The sequence below is a fragment of the Populus trichocarpa genome, chromosome 11, assembly GCF_000002775.5.
Source record: "Populus trichocarpa isolate Nisqually-1 chromosome 11, P.trichocarpa_v4.1, whole genome shotgun sequence".
NCBI lineage: Eukaryota > Viridiplantae > Streptophyta > Magnoliopsida > Malpighiales > Salicaceae > Populus > Populus trichocarpa.
In genome coordinates this window covers 1,608,407-1,627,002 of record NC_037295.2, presented here as the reverse complement: position 1 = coordinate 1,627,002, position 18,596 = coordinate 1,608,407, and the positions used below count along the sequence as shown (strand labels likewise).

Sequence of the window (18,596 nt, the reverse complement as noted above, 5' to 3'; positions counted from 1 at the left end):
TTTTATTTTTTTTATTTTTATTTTGAAAAAAAGTGAATTTTGGGGAATCACCCAAAATTGGGTGATGACACCTGATATAACCTTCCAAGTCCCCTTCCTGCTTGTGTTCAGTGAGCTCCTCTAAGGGGTCCTTTTGTCCTCCAAACCGACAGCACAAGGCATCCACATACTCTGCCCATGTAACCTCATGTCCTTCCAGGTTTCTGGTGTAATTCTGATGCCAGTAAAGTGCCAAGCCATCCAAATAATACGAAGCTAGTTTCAGCTTGTCCGTTTCAGGGATTTCTTCCAGGTCGAAATACTGGTTGCATTTGTACAACCATTTATGTACTTCTTCCCCTTCAAAAGAAGGGAAATCTCTTCTGGGTCTGCGTGACCTGTAGGTAGGTGGTCCTTCTCCTATCCACTATTGGTTGCTGGCAGGAGCAGGGTGTTGGGGCATTCGAACATTCTGGGAGGAACTTGCCTCACCCGCTAGGGTTTGTAGGGTTTGTTTAATAGAGATTTGTTGATTCTCCATTTCTTTCATCATGGCTTTAAGTTGTGCTAGGTCATCTGATAGGTCATCTGACTGTGCGTGCAACTTGACTTCTATTCCATTGACTCTTTGATTAGCAGCTTCAAAAGAATCATCCATTCTTCTTACGTCTTGGAACCTGGTTTCTGGTGCCATTTTGCTGAGTCCAAAGACGTGTGCTCTGATACCAATTTGGTGCAGGTTAACAGGAAACTTTGACTAGAACCATGGAAGAACTAGGGAGAAGGACGTTAGAGAAAGAAGAAGAAGGATTTATACGTTCAGGACGTGTTGAGAGAAAGGACAGAGGAGAGAATCTAAGAAATCTGTTATAATTTTCCACACCATTCTGTTCCAATCATTAGGGAATTTAAAGACAAAAATGCAATTGCCAGCGTGGCCTTAATCACGTGGTTATGTCAGCTGGCCTCCTGTTATAAAAATGAAAATGCACAAAATGCAGTCGTTAGGTCTTGTATTTAAATTTCAAGCTTTACTGCAGCTTCCTTCTTTTAAGTTCGCGTATGCTTCCATTCTGTTTGTGACACAATAAAGTGGAATGAAAATTGCCAATATCCATAGCTATACAAGCTGGAGGTTTTGGACCTTGGACACAACATGATACGTGACGCTTTCCCATTCTGGTTGGGGCTGCTACCTGCATCGAAGATTCTTGTTCTGCGAGAAGATAAATTTTAGGTTGAATTGGACTTTCTGGAACTGTGAATTCGTTCAAAGTTTAGCGGCTACGCAAATTACTAGCAACAGAGAATCGAAGAGCCGAAGTAGGTTGGAGATGACTACTCTATATATGAACTACCCCATCTTCAACTACTACAAGGAGTCGGTAGCTATTATGAACAAAGGGTTGGAAGTGCGTATGGAGAGAACAGTGACCGTTTCCCCCTGTCTTGATCTCTCTGAGAACAAATTCCATGGGGAAATTCCTGAAGAGATAAGGTATCTCAAACTCATCTCACAATAACTTCCTTGGCCAAATTCCGTCATCAATGATGAACCTAACGGAGGTTGAGTCCTTAGATCTCTCAAAGAACCAGCTATCTGCGGAGATTCCTCCTCAACTTACAAGGCTGACATTCCTTGCTGTAATGAATCTCTCATATACACTTATTGATGCAGTGTACAGTGAAAGCCAAAGATAGGAAAGGGTTTCTGAAACCTTAAATTATATATAAATCTTTTTCAAGTCAGTCTCCGGATCGAGTCTGACAAGGTCTTTGATCATCCTTTACTATTACCATTATTTTAAGTCTTAGATTTTCCTATGAAGTGTGGTAGAAAATATTCGCTATGTATCTTTAATTAATTAGCTAGATAATCATATACTCGAACTATTCGAATCTTGTTCTAGTCTTCTTCTTTGTTGAATTCTGCAATATTCGTTTAATCTTTTGCTTAATTTCAAATGCTTGTAAGGACTCAGTTTATTCCTTAGAGACTGATTATGTAGGTGAATTATGTTTTAACGCTTCTCGAGATCTCTATCGGCATGTCTACTGACTTCGAGCTAGCTGTAAGTAATTCTGGGTTACAGCTAGCCTGAAATTGTTAGACTTTGTTAACAGCAGGTCTTCTTCTCGGTGTCTGCTCCTTGCTTCTGTGCTGTTCTACTCCTGCTCTCCCGAGGCCTTCCCTAGACTGTAAGTATACGCATTGTACTTATCTTTACATTACCTTGATTTAATCCTTCTTCACTTTGAGCCTTATGAAAAGCAATTTAGTAGCTAATTAGTTGGCTTCAGGTGATGTGACAGTACAATAATAATAGAGTAATAACTAAAAAAACCATTGTAAAAAGAAGAAAAAACCTCTTTTACTCCAGTTTTGAATTTCTTTTAAGAGTATTTTGGTGGTTTTAATGTGTTTTTTAACTTTTTATTATTTTTTAATATTTGATAAAATATCAAATTATCCCTTATCTAATGTTATAATAAAATAAAATTTCTTTATACCATTTTTTTTTTATTCCAATGATATTATGATTATTTTATTATGCAATTAAAATTAAAAAAAAAACTTATTTGTTTCTAGTTAATTTGAGAATAACTAATGGGTTATGTGAAAAGAAAAGATTTCAATGCTCTTGAGATCTAGTATTAAGTTTTTTGAGTGAAAGAAACAAAATCATCATTATACTATTCCAGTGAATAATGAAAATGAGTATGAAGCTTTTTGTGTGATTTCTTTTTTCCCACTTCTTCCTTCACCGTTTCATTTCTTACAAACTGGGCTATGTAGTTTTTTCATGCATGGTGCTTCCAGTCCAATAACCAGAGTTATAAATTTGAAAAGTTAATAGGAATTGATATCTTTTTTTTTTCTTATTTTGTTTTATTTTGTCATTGGACATTGGTTTTTTATAAAAACAAATTGGCTTCGTGGTTTTTATCAGGTTATCCCGACCTTATAACATAGAACACGAGTTTGGTGGGTTAACCTAAATTGCTCGCCTCTTAATCCCAAATTAGATGTCTATCATGCTAACTCGAGTTGGCATACATCAATTTTTTTATCTATTTTTTATCCTATTTTATCATTTCATATTTAATTGGTTGAAAATTTAACAACATCATTTTTCAGCTCTTAAATAAATATTTTTTTTTCCACGTTATAATCATCTTTGTAAAATTTTATCTATTTATTATGATTGCTTTTATTTTTATTTTCATTTGACTCAAATAAAAAAAAATTATTTGACTGATCATGAATATAACCCGGATTATTAGATTTTTCTTTTATTTTTTAAAACCAAACCTAAAGGACATGTTATTCAACTTGGACCTTCAAGTTGGTCTACAACCATCAACATCTCCAAATTAACTGTCCTGTCCTTACTTCAGTCTGTCAATAGCCATCAACATCTCCAATTTAATTTCTGCTGCATTTCTTCCCCTCATCAATGAATCCAACCAACCTGAGTCCATAGTCGTTGGCTGCAGAATACTCCAAGGCTTTTCCTTTAGTGAGTTGTGTCCACAGAACTTGTAAAACTTCTACACATTCATTACTTCCACTGTCTTTCACACTTGACTTCTTCAACAGTACTTATACCCTAGAGCTGCATGAACTTGTCTAGAAATCAAGTGAAGGCTGTAGAATCTAATAAGGATAACATTCTTTCTCCTAGAAATTTCCAAGAACTGTCCAGCTAGAGTTTTCTCTACTATATATTATCAGGCAACTAAATTACTAAGTATCAAAACTACATGCAACATCTTTCTCCTACAGGAAAAATGAGAGATTTTCATCATCATTTACTCTTGTTTCTTTACCTGTTCCTACTCTCTTTGTATCAAGCAAGTATCGCTTCATCTCTGTCAACAGCACCAAAAGCTGCCCACCACCGATGCCGCGATGACCAGAGATCGGCCTTCGCGCAGCTGCAAGAGAACCTTAAATTCCCATTATCATCTTCAAAAGCTGAGTTGTGGGACCTGAAAACAGATTGTTGCTCTTGGGAAGGAGTTACATGTAATGATGTTGGTCGTGCCACTCGACTTGACCTGATTTCTGCGTATGATGAATATGGAGATTCTATTTCACTTAAAAAGCCAAACCTTGGAATGCTTTTCCAGAATCTCAGTTTTCTAGTAGAGCTCAATCTTGATTATGTAAACATTTCAGCACAAGGTAGCAATTGGTGTGAAGTCATCTCCCATGTGCTTCCCAACCTCAGAGTCTTGAGTTTGTCTAGCTCTGGTATTTCTGGTCCTCTTTGTTCCTCTCTCTCAAAACTCCATTTTCTCTCTGAACTCCATCTTGACAGCAATTCTGAACTCTCTTCCATTCCACCCAGTTTCTTAGCAAATTCCTCCAACTTGGAAACTCTTGACTTATCAAATTGTGGCTTGAATGGGAGTTTTCCAAACAACATTTTCCTGTTGCCAAAACTACAGCACATTGATCTCTCTGAAAATTTACTCCTTTCAGGTCAGTTTCCAGAATTCTCATTGAATAGTTCTATTCAATCCTTGTTACTCAAGAACACAAACTTTTCTGGGAACATCCCACTGTCAATCAGCAATCTCAAGTCCTTGAAAGAACTAGACCTGGGTATGTGCAAATTTTATGGAGTTATCCCACCATCACTTGCAAACCTCACCCAACTTGAAACTCTGGATCTTTCATTTAATAGTTTCAACGGTTCCATTCCTCCATTTCAAAGAGATGGAGTTGCAAACCTTTCATTCCTTTTCTTGGAGCATAACCAGCTTAACGGAATCCTATATTCTTCTCTATTTACTCTTCCATCCTTGCAGCAATTAGATCTCAGTTCAAACCAATTAAGCGGCAAACTAGATGAGTTTTCAGATGCATCTTCTTCATTGCTGACGATAGAGTTGAGTAACAATAATTTGAGCGGATCAATACCAAGGTCAATCTTCAATCTCCCCAGCCTTATAGAACTTGATCTTCAAAATAACAAATTTTCTGGCCCCTTGAAGCTTGGTGATTTCAAGAATCAGAGGGATTTAGTATACCTTGCACTTTCTGATGTGTCAGTTGAGAGTGATAACAGCAGCCTTGCTTATGTCCAGCTCGCAACTTTGTATTTGCCCTCTTGCAACTTGACTGAATTTCCAAATTTCCTCAAAACACAAAACAGTTTGACTGTTCTAGATCTTTCCAACAACAGAATTCAAGGTTACGTCCCTAGTTGGATTTGGAAAACAACTCTCACCACATTATACCTTTCCCGCAATCCTGTTGATTTTCCGAAAATTCCTCCTTTTGTCAAGGTAAACCATAGCACACCAATCTACAATGAAGATGGAGTTTCTTCCTTTCCCATGACGTTAGAGAATTTGGGAATGTCATCCTGTAACATAACAGGTAGCTTTCCAGAGTTTATAAAGAACCAAGAGAAGCTAATAAATCTTGACCTTTCAGACAACAAACTCGTTGGTCATATACCCAAGTGGATATGGAACATGAGTCTAAAATATCTAAACCTTTCTTGCAACAAATTTGATTTTTTAGACCAGTTCTCCAATCCCATCTCCCTCCCCTACTCAGATACTCTTATTACTCTTGATCTTCATGCCAATCAATTGCCCGGTTCAATCCCAAAAGCTATATGCAATTGCAGTCAACTCTCTTTGCTTGACATGTCCCATAACCACCTTAGAAGTCAAATCCCTGATTGTTTGGGAAAAGTTCCTACCCTCACGGTGCTGAATCTACAAGGAAATAACTTCGATTCCATTTCAAGTTATGCGATAGCAAGTAATCTGCTGTCTCTTAAAATCAGTGACAATAAAGTGGAAGGGAAGTTGCCGCGCTCCTTAGCCAATTGTTCAAAGCTAGAGGTTTTGGATCTTGGAGGCAACATGATACGTGACACATTTCCAGTATGGTTGGAGAAGCTGCCTGCACTAAAAATTCTGGTACTCCAAGCAAATAAATTTTATGGTCCAATTGGAAATCGTGGTACTGCGACTACTTGGCCAATGTTGCATGTTATGGACCTGTCTTCCAATGAGTTCACTGGCAATCTCTTGAAGGAATTCGTTCAAAGTTTAGGGGGGATGCAGTTGACCTCCAACAATGAGTCGAGGGCAAGGTATGTTGGAGATAACTACAATATCAATGGACACTACAAGGAGTCGGTAACTATTACGATGAAGGGGCTGAAAATGCATATGGATAGAATAATAACCTTGTTCACTTGTCTTGATCTCTCCAACAATAGTTTCCATGGAGAAATTCCTGAAGAGATAAGGATTCTCAAATCACTCATCGTCCTCACCTTGTCTCATAATAACTTCCTTGGTCAAATCCCGTCATCATTGAGTGACCTGAGAGAGCTGGAGTCCTTGGACCTGTCAAGCAACCTCCTCTCAGGGGAGATTCCTCCTCAACTTTCAAGGTTGACATTCCTTGCTGTAATGAATCTGTCATATAACCATCTCGAAGGAAGGATACCACAAGGCAACCAATTTGATATATTTCCCGATTCTTCTTATGAGGGGAACCCAAGGCTATGCGGATTTCCTTTGAAAAGGAAATGCAATCCTGAAGTGAATGAACCTGGTACTCCTCCAGGCGACCACGAGGATTCATGGACAGAGTATATACTTGACTGGAAAATTGTGGGGATTGGATATGCAAGTGGAATAGTAATTGGTTTCTCTGTAGGATACACAATATTAAGTGAGATGAGAATCAAATGGTTTACTGATCTCATAAGGCTAGCAGGAAACAGAGAGAGATGGTTCAACCAAGGCCAGAGGAGTCTTCAAAGTTGGTGATGAAGTTGATGCTGGTGAATGCTGCATATAAGTTATTATCTCCAGGTAAAAATTCCTTTTATCTTCTTTTTCTTGATGAATAAAATTTTGTCAAGCTTTCTGAACTAAGTAGACATATGCCAAAAAAAATAAAAAAATCATGGGGTTAAGTTATTAAATTCTAAACACTGAATGAATTACTCTTGATTGCAGGTTGCAAGTCATTGATGCATCATATTGATGAGGAATGGAGTGTCATATTGTCATTTAAGCTTATGTTTAAATTTACTGCTCCTGAAGAATTAGTAAAACTAAAAACTAGATTCACGTGTTTTTCTCTTTAAGCTGCCGATATTGCTTTTGTATTTTCGACAATAAAAGATGGTGGGCCATTCAGATTGTAACAAGTGCTGCAATAATCAGCAATCTGGTCAGATTGTGTCTTTGTGTGGTGATCCTTGTTCGTGCCTTTACAGAGCTTTTCCTTTAGTAGTATGTATCTCATGAATTTGAATTTGAATTTCCCCTTCATAATCTTTCGTTTGAGAATTATAAAGAAAGTTTTTGCTTTCAGTGCGTTTTCGGTGAGTTTTAAGCCAATACATTAAAAACAATCTATTGGACGTGACTTTTTCACTGTAACGCAAGTTATATATTAATTGAAATTGCTATGAAATAATCATTTTGCATCTCCACTCAAAAAACAATTACCTCGGTTTCGGGATAAGGTTATCTTTCCAAAGAAACACATAGGTCATTGTTGTTTTGTCACACCAAAAAAAAAAAAAAAAAAATTAAAAATACTGTAGTACCCTTAAAATAAAGTAAAGAAATAATTGCCATGAAAGTGTTTTTTTGTCATTTCCATTTTATTTCACATTGTAAGTACTAACATACCCTTATAACCAACAAATTTTAAACTACTATCTAAGTGTTTTTCAGACTTTTTACCCTGGTTTTTTCATAGTATACAATGTGAATGAAGGTTAATTTTGTCTTTTGGGATATAAAAAAAGAGTTCTTTCAATTGCTTTTTTCTTTCTTTCCATCCTTTTTTAATTTTCTTTTTAGTTTTATTCTTTAATATTTTATTGGTATTAATTTAATTTGATTTTTATATTAGATTTGGTCGCATGACTTGAATTGACATTGAAATTTTTTTAACTTATTTTCTTTTTCAAGTTCATCCTTCAACATTTATTTTATTAAGGATCGAGCTCTTTAGTTTTTTTTAAATTTAATTTATATAAAGATAACCCAACCTCATGACTCGAGTCATAAATTTACCATGCCGACTTGGATTGGCCAGGCTAGTATGCTTGCATTTTTTTTTTAATTCTTTTTATTTTTTCTTTATGATTTCATCCTTCATTTTTAAAAAAATCTTTATTAGCTTATTTATGGTGGTTTTTTTATTAGAATATTATTTAATTTAATGTATGGCCTATTTTTTCTTTTTCTTTTTAAAAAAATTAATTTGATGCATTTTCAACCCCTTAAAATTAAAAAAAAATTAAGTAATTATTTCATTGTTTGCTTGTTTTTTAAAGTTTTTTTTCTTTATTTTAGACAAGGAATCCTCTTTTTTTTTTTTATCATACTTTCAAAAAACTAAAGGTTTTTTTTTTTGCTTGCTTGCTTAAGGCCTGTGCACCACTTTTTTTTTTTTTTCCCAAATAAGCAAATTGTTGTTTGGTATTAAGCAAATCTCATGCATCTGGTTGGCATGTGTTTAGATGAAAAATGATTTTTTAGATAGAGTGTTGATTTATATTAATTTAATTATTTTATAGTTTTGTAAAATAATTTTTTTAAAAAATAATCACCGATGGAATAACATACGGTATTTTTCCGTGGGAAATACCGATGAAATGAAGCAAGTAATTTTTTTCCGTGCCTTTTTCATCAGTTAATCCATCGGTAATAATATTTTTTTATTGTTAACAAACTTACCGACAGACAAAAAATTACCGACGAAAAATTCATCGACGGAGCAATTCCTCTATAATTCCATCAATAAATTAATTACTAATGAAATAGTAGTACAAATATCGACAAAAAATACATCGGTAAATATAAAGATTGTGGTAGTGGTAGTTATTATGAACAAAGGGTTGGAAGTGCACATGGAGAGAACACTGACCGTTTCCCCCTGTCTTGATCTCTCTGAGAACAAATTCCATGGGGAAATTCCTGAAGAGATAAGGTACCTCAAACTCATCTCACAGTAACTTCCTTGGCCAAATTCCGTCATCAATGATGAACCTAACGGAGGTTGAGTCCTTAGATCTCTCAAAGAACCAGCTATCTGCGGAGATTCCTCCTCAACTTACAAGGCTGACATTCCTTGCTGTAATGAATCTCTCATATACACTTATTGATGCAGTGTACAGTGAAAGCCAAAGATAGGAAAGGGTTTCTGAAACCTTAAATTATATATAAATCTTTTTCAAGTCAGTCTCCGGATCGAGTCTGACAAGGTCTTTGATCATCCTTTACTATTACCATTATTTTAAGTCTTAGATTTTCCTATGAAGTGTGGTAGAAAATATTCGCTATGTATCTTTAATTAATTAGCTAGAAAATCATATACTCGAACTATTCAAATCTTGTTCTAGTCTTCTTCTTTGTTGAATTCTGCAATATTCGTTTAATCTTTTGCTTAATTTCAAATGCTTGTAAGGACTCAGTTTATTCCTTAGAGACTGATTATGTAGGTGAATTATGTTTTAACGCTTCTCGAGATCTCTATCGGCATGTCTACTGACTTCGAGCTAGCTGTAAGTAATTCTGGGTTACAGCTAGCCTGAAATTGTTAGACTTTGTTAACAGCAGGTCTTCTTCTCGGTGTCTGCTCCTTGCTTCTGTGCTGCTCTACTCCTGCTCTCCCGAGGCCTTCCCTAGACTTTGTACTTATCTTTACATTACCTTGATTTAATCCTTCTTCACTTTGAGGCTTGAGCCTTAGAAAAGCAATTTAGCAGCTAATTAGTTGGCTTCAGGTGATGTGGCAATACAATAATAATAGAGTAATAACCAAAAAACCATTGTAAAAAAAAACCTCTTTACTCCAGTTTTGAATTTTTTTTAAGAGCATTTGGGAGTGTCTTTTAACTGTTTATTTTTTTTTAATGTTTTGTAAAATACCAAATTATCTCTTATCTACTATTATAATAATAATAAAAATTATTGTGAAAATAAAAAAAACCTCTATATATATTATTTTTTTTCTTCCAATGCTATTATGATTATTTCACTATGTAATTAAAATAGAAAAATATTTATTTATCCATAGTCAATTGATCAATGTATCATGTGAATATGCTCTTTAGATCTAGTATTAAGTTTTTTTTGGTAGAAAACCAAAATCATCATTACACTATTCCAGTGAATAGTGAAAATGAGTATGAAGCTTTTTATGTGATTTTTTTTTCCGACTTCTTCCTTCACTGTTTCATTTCTTAGAGACGGGGCTATATAATATTTTTATGTATGGTGCTTTCAGTCTGATAATCCGGGTTATAAATTTAAAAAGTTAATAAAAACTAATATTTTTTCTATTTTTTTTTAATTTTATCGTTGGACAGTGATTTTTTTATTATTGTTTTTATTTTTATTTTTATTTGATTCAAATAAAACAAATTTATTTGACTGGTCGTGAATATAACCTGGTTTATTAGATTTTTCTTATTTTTGTAAAACCAAACCTAAAGACATGTTATTTCAAATTGGACCTTCAAGTGGGTCTGCAACCATTACCATCTCCAAATTAACTATCCTGTCCTTACTTCGCTCTGTCAAGAGCCATCAACATCTCCAATTTAATTTCTGCTGCATTTCTTCCCCTCATCAATGAATCCAACCAACCTGAGTCCATAGTCGTTGGCTGCAGAATACTCCAAGGCTTTTCCTTTAGTGAGTTGTGTCCACAGAACTTGTAAAACTTCTACACATTCATTACTTCCACTGTCTTTCACACTTGACTTCTTCAACAGTTATACCCTAGAGCTGCATGAACTTGTCTAGAAATCAAGTGAAGGCTGTAGAATCTAATAAGGATAACATTCTTTCAGATCCAACTTGACTTCCACTTAGTCATGCAATAACCATCAACAATATCTTCAACTTGCTCTCATATTAATTTCTTAGTATGAGTTTTTCTTGTTTCTACACTATGCATCCAATCAATTTGAGTCTTGCGACTTTACAGCCATAGAAATTTCCAAGAACTGTCCAGCTAGAGTTTTCTCTACTATATATTATCAGCCATAGGAAAAATGAGAGATTTTCATCATCGTTTACTCTTGTTTCTTTACTTGTTCCTACTCTCTTTGTATCAAGCAAGTATCGCTTCATCTCTGTCAACAGCAACAAAAGCTGCCCACCACCGATGCCGCGATGACCAGAGATCGGCCTTCGCGCAGCTGCAAGAGAACCTTAAATTCCCAGTATCATCTTCAAAAGCTGAGTTGTGGGACCTGAAAACAGATTGTTGCTCTTGGGAAGGAGTTGCATGTAATGATGTTGGTCATGCCACTCGACTTGACCTGAGTTCTGCGTATGATGAATATGGAGATTCTATTTCACTCAAAAAGCCAAACCTTGGAATGCTTTTCCAGAATCTCAGTTTTCTAGTAGAGCTCAATCTTGATTATGTAAACATTTCAGCACAAGGTAGCAATTGGTGTGAAGTCATCTCCCATGTGCTTCCCAACCTTAGAGTCTTGAGTTTGTCTGGCTCTGGTCTTTCTGGTCCTCTTTGTTCCTCTCTCTCAAAACTCCATTTTCTCTCCAAACTCGATCTTCATAGCAATTCCGAACTCTCTTCCATTCCACCCAGTTTCTTAGCAAATTCCTTCAACTTGGAAACTCTTGACTTATCATATTGTGGCTTGAACGGGAGCTTTCCAAACAACATTTTCCTATTGCCAAAACTACAGTACATTGATCTCTCTGAAAATTTACTCCTTCCAGGTCAGTTTCCAGACTTCTCATTGAATAGTTCTATTCAATACTTGTCACTCAAGAGCACAAGCTTTTCTGGGAACATCCCACTGTCAATCAGCAATCTCAAGTCCTTGAATTATCTAGACCTGAGCAGGTGCAAATTTTATGGAGTTATCCCAGTTTAATACAGCTATCACATAAGAGAAGATAGAAGCAATGGATGAAGAAATGCATGCCATTGAGAAAAATGATACCTGGAAGCTGACTTATCCACCAGAAAACAAGAAAGCAATAGGTGTCAAATGGGTCTATAAGACAAAAAAGAATGCAAAAGAAGAAGTGCAAAAATACAAAGCCATTGAAGAGGGAAACATTTATCAGAATGAAGTTCATGCTTGGCATGACATCCCTCGATTGAGTTTAAAGGGGAGATTTGTTGTATTAAACTCAATCAATCTAGAAGGTCAAGGAAGGCAACCACCGGCCAGCCAGCCACCAGCTGTGACCGACCAGCCACCAGCCGCAGCCGCCAGCCGCCAGCCGCCTTCACACCATTGGCCGCCAGCCGCCTTCACACTTGAAGGTTGAATTATCTTGTTTTGAATTCGTGTATAAATAGCAAGCTAAGCTTATGTTATTCTGTGTGGAGAGATTAGAGAGAAACACTAGAGAGAAAGAGAGAGAGGGCGTGTATTGTATTAAGCTTTTGTGTTTGTCATTAATTGTAAGCTTTTGTTTTTGAAATAAAACCTTGTGTTTTATCCCCTCTGAGTGTTTCAAAGCCACCACCAGTGGTTTCTCCCACCAACAATCCCACCATCACTTGCGAACCTCACCCAACTTGAAACTCTGGATCTTTCATTTAATAGATTCAACGGTTCCGTTCCTCCATTTCAAAGAGATGGAGCTGCAAACCTTTCATTCCTTTCCTTGGAGTTTAACCAGCTTAACGGAATCCTATATTCTTCTCTATTTACTCTTCCATCCTTGCAGATTTTAGATCTCAGCTCAAACCAATTAAGCGGCCAACTAGATGAGTTTTCAGATGCATCTTCTTCATTGCTGATAATAGAGTTGAGTTACAATAATTTGAGCGGATCAATACCAAGGTCAATCTTCAAGCTCCCCAGCCTTATAGAACTTAATCTTCAATATAACAAATTTTCTGGCCCCTTGAAGCTTGGTGATTTCAAGAATCAGAGGGATTTAGTATTCCTTGCACTTTCTGGTGTGTCAGTTGAGAGTGATAACAGCAGCCTTGCTTATGTCCAGCTCGCAACTTTGTATTTGCCCTCTTGCAACTTGACTGAATTTCCAGATTTCCTCAAAACACAAAACAGTTTGACTGGTCTAGATCTTTCCAACAACAGAATTCAAGGTTATGTGCCTAGTTGGATTTGGAAAACAACTCTCTCCACATTATACCTTTCCCGCAATCCTGTTGATTTTCCAAAAATTCCTCCTTTTGTAAAGGTAAACCATAGCACACCAACCTACAATGAAGATGGAGTTTCTTCCTTTCCCATGACGTTAGAGAATTTGGGAATGTCATCCTGTAACGTAACAGGTAGCTTTCCAGAGTTCATAAAGAACCAAGAGAAGCTAGTATATCTTGACCTTTCAGACAACAAACTCGGTGGTCAAATACCCAAGTGGATATGGAACATGAGTCTAACATATCTAAACCTTTCTTGCAACAATTTTGATTTTTTAGACCAGTTCTCCAATCCCATCTCCCTCCCCTACTCAGATACTCTTATTACTCTTGATCTTCATGCCAATCAATTGCCCGGTTCATTCCCAAAAGCTATATGCAATTGCAGTCAACTCTCTTTGCTTGACATGTCCCATAACCACCTTAGAAGTCAAATCCCTGATTGTTTGGGAAAAGTTCCTACCCTCACGGTGCTGAATCTACAAGGAAATAACTTCGATTCCATTTCAAGTTATGCGATAGCAAGTAATCTGCTGTCTCTTAAAATCAGTGACAATAAAGTGGAAGGGAAGTTGCCGCGCTCCTTAGCCAATTGTTCAAAGCTAGAGGTTTTGGATCTTGGAGGCAACATGATACGTGACACATTTCCAGTATGGTTGGACAAGCTGCCTGCACTAAAAATTCTGGTACTCCAAGCAAATAAATTTTATGGTCCAATTGGAAATCGTGGTACTGCGACTACTTGGCCAATGTTGCATGTTATGGACCTGTCTTCCAATGAGTTCACTGGCAATCTCTTGAAGGAATTCGTTCAAAGTTTAGGGGGGATGCAGTTGAGCTCCAACAATGAGTCGAGGGCAAGGTATGTTGGAGATAACTACCATATCATGGAGTCGGTGACTATTACGAACAAGGGGCGGAAAATGCATATGGATAGAATACTAACCTTGTTCACATATCTTGACCTTTCAGACAACAAACTCGGTGGTCAAATACCCAAGTGGATATGGAACATGAGTCTAATATATCTCAACCTTTCTTGCAACAATTTTGATTTTTTAGACCAGTTCTCCAATCCCATCTCCCTCCCCTACTCAGATACTCTTATTACTCTTGATCTTCATGCCAATCAATTGCCCGGATAATTCCCAAAAGCTATATGCAATTGCAGTCAACTCTCTTTGCTTGACATGTCCTATAACCACTTTAGAAGTCAAATCCCTGATTGTTTGGGAAAAGTTCCTACCCTCACGGTGCTGAATCTACAAGGAAATAACTTCGATTCCATTTCAAGTTATGCGATAGCAAGTGATCTGCGGTCTCTTAAAATCAGTGACAATAAAGTGGAAGGGAAGTTGCCACGCTCCTTAGCCAATTGTTCAAAGCTAGAGGTTTTGGATCTTGGAGGCAACATGATACGTGACACATTTCCAGTATGGTTGGACAAGCTGACTGCACTAACAATTCTGGTACTCCAAGCAAATAAATTTTATGGTCCAATTGGAAGTCGCGGTACTGCGACTACTTGGCCAATGTTGCATGTTATGGACCTGTCTTCCAATGAGTTCACTGGCAATCTCTTGAAGGAATTCGTTCAAAGTTTAGTGGGGATGCAGTTGACCTCCAACAATGAGTCGAGGGCAAGGTATGTTGGAGATAACTACCATATCAATGGATACTACAAGGAGTCGGTGACTATTACGAACAAGGGGCGGAAAATGCGTATGGATAGAATAATAACCTTGTTCACATGTCTTGATCTTTCCAACAATAGTTTCCATGGAGAAATTCCTGAAGAGATAAGGATTCTCAAATCACTCATAGTCCTCACCTTGTCTCATAATAACTTCCTTGGTCAAATCCCGTCATCATTGAGTGACCTGACAGAGCTGGAGTCCTTGGACCTGTCAAGCAACCACCTCTCAGGGGAGATTCCTCCTCAACTTTCAAGGTTGACATTCCTTGCTGTAATGAATCTGTCATATAACCATCTCGAAGGAAGGATACCACAAGGCAACCAATTTCTTACATTTCCCAGTTCTTCTTATGAGGGGAACCCAAGGCTATGCGGACCTCCTTTGACAAGGAAATGCAATCCTGAAGTGAATGAACCTGCTACTCCTCCAGCCGACCACGAGGATTCATGGACAGAGTATATACTTGACTGGAAAATTATGGGGATTGGATATGCAAGTGGAATAGTAATTGGTTTCTCTGTAGGATACACAATATTAAGTGAGATGAGAATCAAATGGTTTACTGATCTCATAAGGCTAGCAGGAAACAAAGAGAGATGGTTCAACCAAGGCCAGAGGGGTCTTCAAAGTTGGTGATGAAGTTGATGCTGGTGAATGCTGCATATAAGTTATTATCTCCAGGTAAAAATTCCATTTATCTTCTTTTTCTTGATGAATAAAATTTTAGGAGGCAATTAAAAAGATAGCTTCAAAGTTTGTCAAGATTTCTGAACTAAGTAGACATTTGCCAAAAAACAAATTTATGGGGTTAAGCTAATAAATTCTAAACACTGAATGAATTACTCTTGATTGCAGGTTGCAAGTCATTGATGCATCATATTGATGAGGAATGGAGTGTCATATTGTCATTTAAGCTTATGTTTAAATTTACTGTTCCTGAAGAATTAGTAAAACTAAAAACTAGATTCATGTGTTTTTCTCTTTAAGCTGCCGATATTGCTTTTTTATTTTCGACAATAAAAGATGGTGGGCCATTCAGATTGTAACAAGTGCTGCAATAATCAGCAATCTTGTCAGATTGTGTCTTTGTGTGGTGATCCTTGTTCGTGCCTTTACAGAGGTTTTCCTTTAGGTAGTATATATCTCATGAATTTGAATTTGAATTTGAATTTCCCCTTCATAATCTTTCTTTTGAGAATCTGCACTAAAAAAAACAATTACCTTGGTTTTGAGGATAAGATTATCTTTTCAAAGAAACACATAGGTCATTGTTGTTTTGGGTTATTCTTTTTACATAAAAAATTAAACATTAAAAATACTGTAGTACCCTTAAAATAAAGTAAATAAATAATTGCCATGAAAAGGGTTTTTTTGTCATTTCCTTTTTATTTCACATTGTAAATACTAACATACCCTTATAACCAACAAATTTTAAACTACTATCTAAGGGCTTTTCAGACTTTTTGCCTTGGTTTTTTCATCATATACTATGTGAATGAAGGTTAATTTTGTCTTTTGGGATATAATAAAAAAGTTGTTATGGATTGAAGAACATGTGTTTGCGCTTGTGGGAGGGCTACCACATTCAAGCGGCGCTTTCTCCCTCCTCCAACAGCTAAAAACACCTGATCATCGTGTCACCAGCATCGTCGCATGACGGTGCTTTCTTTGAGATGGCATGTGTATCGTGTTACTCTACAGTTTGGCAACGATAGGGTATTTTATTCCCCATCTCTTTTCTCTCTCGTGATCTTGGGATGCACGTTTCCCAAACAAAATTAAAGTGTGGCATCCCATTTTGTTTTTATTTCAGTTATAGTTCTTATTATTTTAATTAATCTTTGATTGTTTTAAATCTTTTTGTAATATTTTAATATAAAAGAGAAAGAATTGATAGGAAAAAGGTATATATCAAGTATAAAGGAATTAGGGGCATTGAGATAATTGCATATGAATTGATAAATATAACTAGGAAGGGAAAAAAAAATAGAGATCTAAAATTAGAGAGAAAATCTGGAGGAGAGAAAGAAAAGAGAAGAAGGACAAGAATTAAAAGAAATAAGTTGTTAAGGTAATGTTTATGTTTTAATATGTATAAGGGTTGTTATTAGTTGAAATTTTGAATTTATTGAAAATTAGGGTTTTGAAGATTATGTTTTGTGTTTAATTGATGAGTTGATTGAAATGTTATAGATAAATTGTTATGGGTAATTATTTAATTGATTGAATTTTAGATGATTTTGTTGGGAATAATGATTTTGAAATTGATTGGTTAATTAATGTATTTGGTGTAAAAGTATTGAGAAACTGTGAAAACCTCCTTGAGATTAAATTTGATTTGATTTTTATTTTATATTTAATCTTTATTTTTTTAATTGCTATTTTATTTTTTAATTTCATTCCTTGTAATTTTATTTATTTTTATTTTTATATTAAATTTAGTTCTCATTCTTTTAATTGCTATTTTTTTCAATTTCATCCCTTAAAAGTTAATTTAATTTGATTTTTATATTAGATTTGACCACCATTCTTTTAACATGTCCCTTTAAATTTAATTTAATTTGATTTATATATCAAATAGGTCCTCATTTTTTTAACTACTATTTTTCTTTTACACTTTCATTCCTTGAGTTTTAATTTAATTTGACTTTTACATTTGATTTGATCTTCATTCTTTTAATTGTCTTTTTATATCATTTTTTCAATTTACTTTTATTTTTTAATTTTATCCCTCATCATTTTATTTATTTATTTTATGTTGAATTTAATCCTCATTCTTTCAATTGCCTTTTTCTTTCTTTCCATCCCTTTTTAATTTTTTTTGGTTTCATCCTTTAATATTTCATTGGTGTTAATTTAATTTGATTTTTATATCAGATTTGGTCTCATGACCAAAAATAATATTGAACTTTTTTTAAAAAAAAACTCATTTTCTTTTTCAATTTCATCTTTTAATATTTGTTTTATTGAGGATCGAGCTTTTTAATTTTTTTTTAATTTGTATTATATGAAGATAACCCAACCTCACGACTCGAGTCATAAGTTTACCATGCCGACTTGAATTGGCCAGGCTAGTATGTTTGCACTTGTTTTTTTTATTCTTTTTATTTTTTCCTTATGATTTCATCCTTCAACTATTTTTTGAAAATCTTTGTTAGCTTTTTTATGGTAGTTTTTTATTAGAATATTATTTAATTTAATATATGGCCTATTTTTTCTTTTTTAAAAAAAATAAATTTGATTTATTTTCAACTCTTTAAAATTTAAAAAATTAAGTAATTATTTTATTGTTTGCTTGTTTTTTTTTATATATATTTTTCCCTTGCTTGCTTAAGGCCCGTGCACCACCCTTAAACAATTTTTTTTTTTAATAAGCAAATTGTTGTTTGGTATAAAACAAATCTCATGCATCTGGTTGGCATGTGTTGAGATGAAAAATATTTTTTTATATAAGAACTTGTTATATCCAATGGGGTCCCGAATGCTGGTTTTATTTCTCTCTTTATTATAATGAATTTTTTATTTTTATTTTCACCCATCAATATTTATTTTACATTTACTGTAAAAAAAATGTTGGATAAATTATATATTCATTTTATTTTGCTAAAATAAAAGTTTGCTATAAAAAAACCATGTTACATTTATTTTTATTTTTAAATATTTCTCTACCCGCGGCAGAGACTATATCTATTTTTTTTTACACAAGATAATAATCAAATATTATCTATATGTTTAAAAAATAGTTTTAG

The 18,596-nt window shown here is 35.1% G+C and overlaps 2 protein-coding genes across 13 annotated transcripts; both read left to right on the top strand.

Moving 5' to 3' along the window:
* Positions 1 to 3,520: 3,520 nt before the first annotated feature.
* Positions 3,521 to 15,946, top strand: LOC18102824 (receptor-like protein 49). 12 transcript variants are annotated; one of them, XM_052445493.1, is made up of 4 exons: positions 3,521 to 4,719; positions 12,631 to 13,917; positions 14,701 to 15,528; positions 15,703 to 15,946. In XM_052445493.1, exons 1-3 carry the CDS (start codon positions 3,745 to 3,747, stop codon positions 15,481 to 15,483), a joined length of 3,045 nt encoding a protein of 1,014 aa, XP_052301453.1. In that variant the 5' UTR covers positions 3,521 to 3,744; the 3' UTR covers positions 15,484 to 15,528; positions 15,703 to 15,946. The 12 variants fall into 12 exon arrangements, with proteins under 12 accessions (XP_052301453.1, XP_052301454.1, XP_052301452.1 ...); XM_052445494.1 differs by having other exon boundaries at positions 3,522 to 5,182; positions 13,094 to 13,917; XM_052445492.1 differs by having other exon boundaries at positions 3,523 to 5,277; positions 13,189 to 13,917.
* LOC127903954 (receptor-like protein 6) lies at positions 10,643 to 12,481 on the top strand. Its single transcript, XM_052445495.1, has one exon. The coding sequence runs from the start codon at positions 11,046 to 11,048 to the stop codon at positions 11,898 to 11,900; it is 855 nt and encodes a 284-aa protein (XP_052301455.1). The 5' UTR covers positions 10,643 to 11,045; the 3' UTR covers positions 11,901 to 12,481.
* Positions 15,947 to 18,596: the final 2,650 nt, after the last annotated feature.

Coding starts and splice junctions, on each gene's coding strand:
- LOC18102824 (XM_052445493.1), top strand. CDS start 3,745: ATGCAACATCTTTCTCCTACAGGAAAAATGAGAGATTTTCATCATCAT. Junction 4,720..12,630: donor AAAGAGATGGAGTTGCAAAC/CTTTCATTCCTT, acceptor GGAGCTGCAAAC/CTTTCATTCCTTTCCTTGGA. Junction 13,918..14,700: donor CAATGTTGCATGTTATGGAC/CTGTCTTCCAAT, acceptor CATGTTATGGAC/CTGTCTTCCAATGAGTTCAC.
- LOC127903954 (XM_052445495.1), top strand. CDS start 11,046: ATGAGAGATTTTCATCATCGTTTACTCTTGTTTCTTTACTTGTTCCTA.